At 36.4% G+C, this 3,482-nt stretch overlaps 1 protein-coding gene across 1 annotated transcript in view; it reads left to right on the top strand.

The window, feature by feature from the left end:
* The window catches only part of CASK (calcium/calmodulin dependent serine protein kinase), a 631,366-nt gene that overhangs the window by 449,911 nt on the left and 177,973 nt on the right, over positions 1–3,482 (top strand). Inside the window, exon 7 of the mRNA XM_042782642.1 lies at positions 2,244–2,419. Within this exon, the coding sequence (XP_042638576.1) occupies positions 2,244–2,419 (176 nt within the window). The remainder of the gene's footprint in view (positions 1–2,243; positions 2,420–3,482) is intronic.

Genomic DNA, 3,482 nt, shown 5'->3' with positions numbered 1-3,482 from the left:
ATAAATTATATTTCAATAAAATGCATTAAAAATATTTTTTTTAAAAAAAGCAAAAGGTCATTAAAAATACAGGAAAGGAAGAGAAGGCCAAAATGGATGTCAGAAGAGACTCTGAAACTTGCTCTTGAATAGAGAGTAGCTAAAGTGAATCAAAGAAATGATGAAGTGAAAGAACTGAACACATTCCAAAGGGCAGCTCAAGAGGACAAAGTAAAGTATTATAATGAAATGTGCAAAGACATGCAGTTGGAAAATCAAAGGGGAAGAACATGTTCAACATTTCTCAAGTTGAAAGAATTGAAAAAGATTCAAGCTTCAAGTTGCAATATCAGGATTGGTGGAAGACTCATTAACAACCTGCAGTATACAGATGACACGACCTTGCTTGCTGAAAGTAAAGAAGACTTGAAAGTACTTACTGATGAAGATCAAAGACTACAGTCTTCAGTATGGATTATGCCTCAACATTAAGAAAACAAAAATCCTCACAATAAGCAGCATCATGTTAAATGGAGAAAAGGTTAAAGTTGTCAAGGATTTCATTTTAGTTGGATCCACAGTCAACACCCATGGAAGCAGTAGTCAAGAAATCAAGTGACATATTGCATTGGTCAATTCTGCTGCAAAAGACCTCTTCAAAGTGTTAACAAACATGTCAGTTTGAAGACTAAGGGGCACTTGACCCAAGCCATGGTATTTTCAGTAGCCTCATTTGCATGTGAGAGCTGGACAATTAATAAGGAAGACCTCAGAAGAATTGATGTCTTTGAATTGTGGTGTTGGTGAAGAATACTGAAAATACCATGGACTACCAAAAGAATGAACAAATCTGTCCTGGAGGAAGTACAGTCATAATGCTCCTTAGAAGTGAGAATGGCCAAACTTGTCTCACATACTTTGGTCTTGTTGTTAGAAAGGAGCAGTCCCTGGAGGAAGATATCATGCTTGGTAAAGAAGAGGGTCAGCAAAAAAGGAGAAGACCCTCAATAAGATGGATTGACACAGTGGCTGTTATTATGGACTCAAGCATGGCAAGGATTCTGAGGATGGTGCTGGCATGGGCAGTGTTTCGTTCTGTTGTACATAGTGTCAGTATGAGTCAAAATTGACTCATCAACACCGAACAACAACAACAACAGCTGGACTAGAGGATCTCTAAGGTTTCTTGTAGCTCTGAACCACAGTTGTGAGTTTTTCATAAAGTATTGTGTAATCTTGAAAGTAAAAATTATGCCAGACTTAGTATGATATGAGTGACCTCCACATCATATCAATCATCCCTGAGCTGTTGATACTCATAATGAGTCTCTTCCCCTCTTGTGAAGTTAGACGAGGAGGTGTATCACCCCAACTCCAGTTTTTTAGTGAGCTGACACGTTTGTTAGGCAGTCTATCCTCCCACAATAATTTCCCTACAGTGTACAAGCCTTACATTCCACAATATAAGGAAAGAATCCCTTTGGGATACTGTGTTAAAAATTTACTAATGTGCACATCACTGATAGCAGATTTCTTTACCTAGTTTTTATTGAGGGGGGAACATTACTCTTTGAAGAAGACAGAGGTGATGAGAGTTGAATAGGAGGAGCTTCATAATTTTGTTTTGGTTTATGTCATATATTTATTGCTTTCATTCTTTGCAAATATTAACATTAGGAGACTGAAAAAATCCTATTGTAACAATATTGCTGTTAATTGCTACAGTCAACTTATAAAATCAACTTTAACAGGATTTCAGGTGGAAATACATATTTTCAAGGAAAGTTGTCAGCATTCACTTTAATTTTGGAATTTCCACTTGACAGTCAAAAGTACCCTTTTCTCCACAGATTCTTTCTCACTTCTGCCACCTCCTGCCCATGAGTCTTTCCCAAGGCAAGCTTTCCCCAACTCTTTCCTGCCTCTACTCGGTATTTTAGTGATCAAATGTATAAAAAATTGGAAATTTTAAACTGCTTCATGAAGCAAGAAATCTATAAATACTTATTGTGTGCTCTGCTGGATTCAGTAGGGACTATGACTGTTAAAAACCAAAGTATGTGTCCTGGGCTCAATATTTTCAAGAGGTGATTAGATAACTTTTTTTTTTTCCTTCTGTGAGCTTGGTTTTATGGGGTGTTGAGAGGTGGTGAGAGGGTATTTATGTTGTTGAACTTTTCATTCAATTTGTTATATGTTACTCTTTCAAGTGGAAAATCATTTTATGTAGACATTTTTTCTTAATGTTGTTGTTTTAAATGTAGGACGCGTTGGAACACCTCATTTTATGGCCCCAGAAGTGGTCAAAAGAGAGCCTTATGGAAAACCCGTAGATGTCTGGGGTTGTGGCGTGATCCTTTTTATTCTGCTAAGTGGTTGTTTGCCTTTTTATGGAACCAAGGAAAGATTGTTTGAAGGCATTATTAAGGGAAAATATAAGGTAAGGTATTATGAAAATTTTATTTTGCCATTGAGATTAAATTATTCTGAAAAGTGTTTTTTATTCATCTGAAAGAAAAATTTAAGTCATTGTCTATCTTTGGATTGTTTATTCATTGACTGTCATTTGGGTACCCAGTCAGAGAAATGGTCTCGTCTAAAGTCATTGATTTAGTAGCCTTGTTAGACAGCATAGACTTCATTCAAGTAAATGTCTGACTTGCTGTCAGCTAAACTGTCATGCTGGTAGTCAAGAAAGAAGGCTGTCTTCATAGCAACCATTGCCTTGCAACTCCCTTCTGTGCTACATCCAAAGTCTATTCCAGTTCTTTGAATTCCAAGTTTGTCTTTAGACTTGAGAACCTGTATTTTAGTCCTCTGGTACAGTAGAAAAACCAAAGAAGATGTATGTGTTGCCTTTCCCCATATGCAAGTTCCCAACTTATGAGTCGTGGGCTCTCCAATTGTAAGACATTCATAAAGCTAAACTCTAGTTCAGTGAATGAATTTGGACTGATGCTTGTGGTTTATTGTGATAGAATTTAGGCTTTATTTTACCCTGGGTAAATTGTGACAGACCTGAACCCAGATTTGAAAGTATCCATTAGCTGTTCAGTGACCAAACCCATTTGTTCATGTTAAGCTACAAAATGAACTTCTATGGCCCTTCTTTGTGTAATTTGAGAAAAAAGCATCATTTTAAATTTTTTTTGCTGAATTTGTGAAGATAAAATGGATGCTTTATCTAGTTAATTTTAGTCATTCTTTAGCTTAATTTTAAATTTAGTCTCTAATAGCCTTTAGTTGTTTTGCTTTTTTCACACATAGTATTGTATTTTATGTAGTCAGCCAACACGGCCTACAAATTTGTCATTTACATTCCAGAATAAACTGAAATGCCAATATTGTCACAGTGTTTCATAATACAATTTAGAGCCATTCTTCATTCTTCATATTCTCTAGCTACTTTGGATTGGAAATGCCATGTACTATTGTCAGATTGGGAGCTCTGGTAGCATAGTGGGTAAGGCACTTGGCTGCTAACCAGAAGGCTGGCGGTTCAA

This window comes from Orycteropus afer, unplaced genomic scaffold, assembly GCF_000298275.1.
Source record: "Orycteropus afer afer isolate SDZICR_OR568_19922 unplaced genomic scaffold, OryAfe1.0 scaffold00401, whole genome shotgun sequence".
NCBI lineage: Eukaryota > Metazoa > Chordata > Mammalia > Tubulidentata > Orycteropodidae > Orycteropus > Orycteropus afer.
This window is presented reverse-complemented; position numbering and strand designations above follow the sequence as displayed.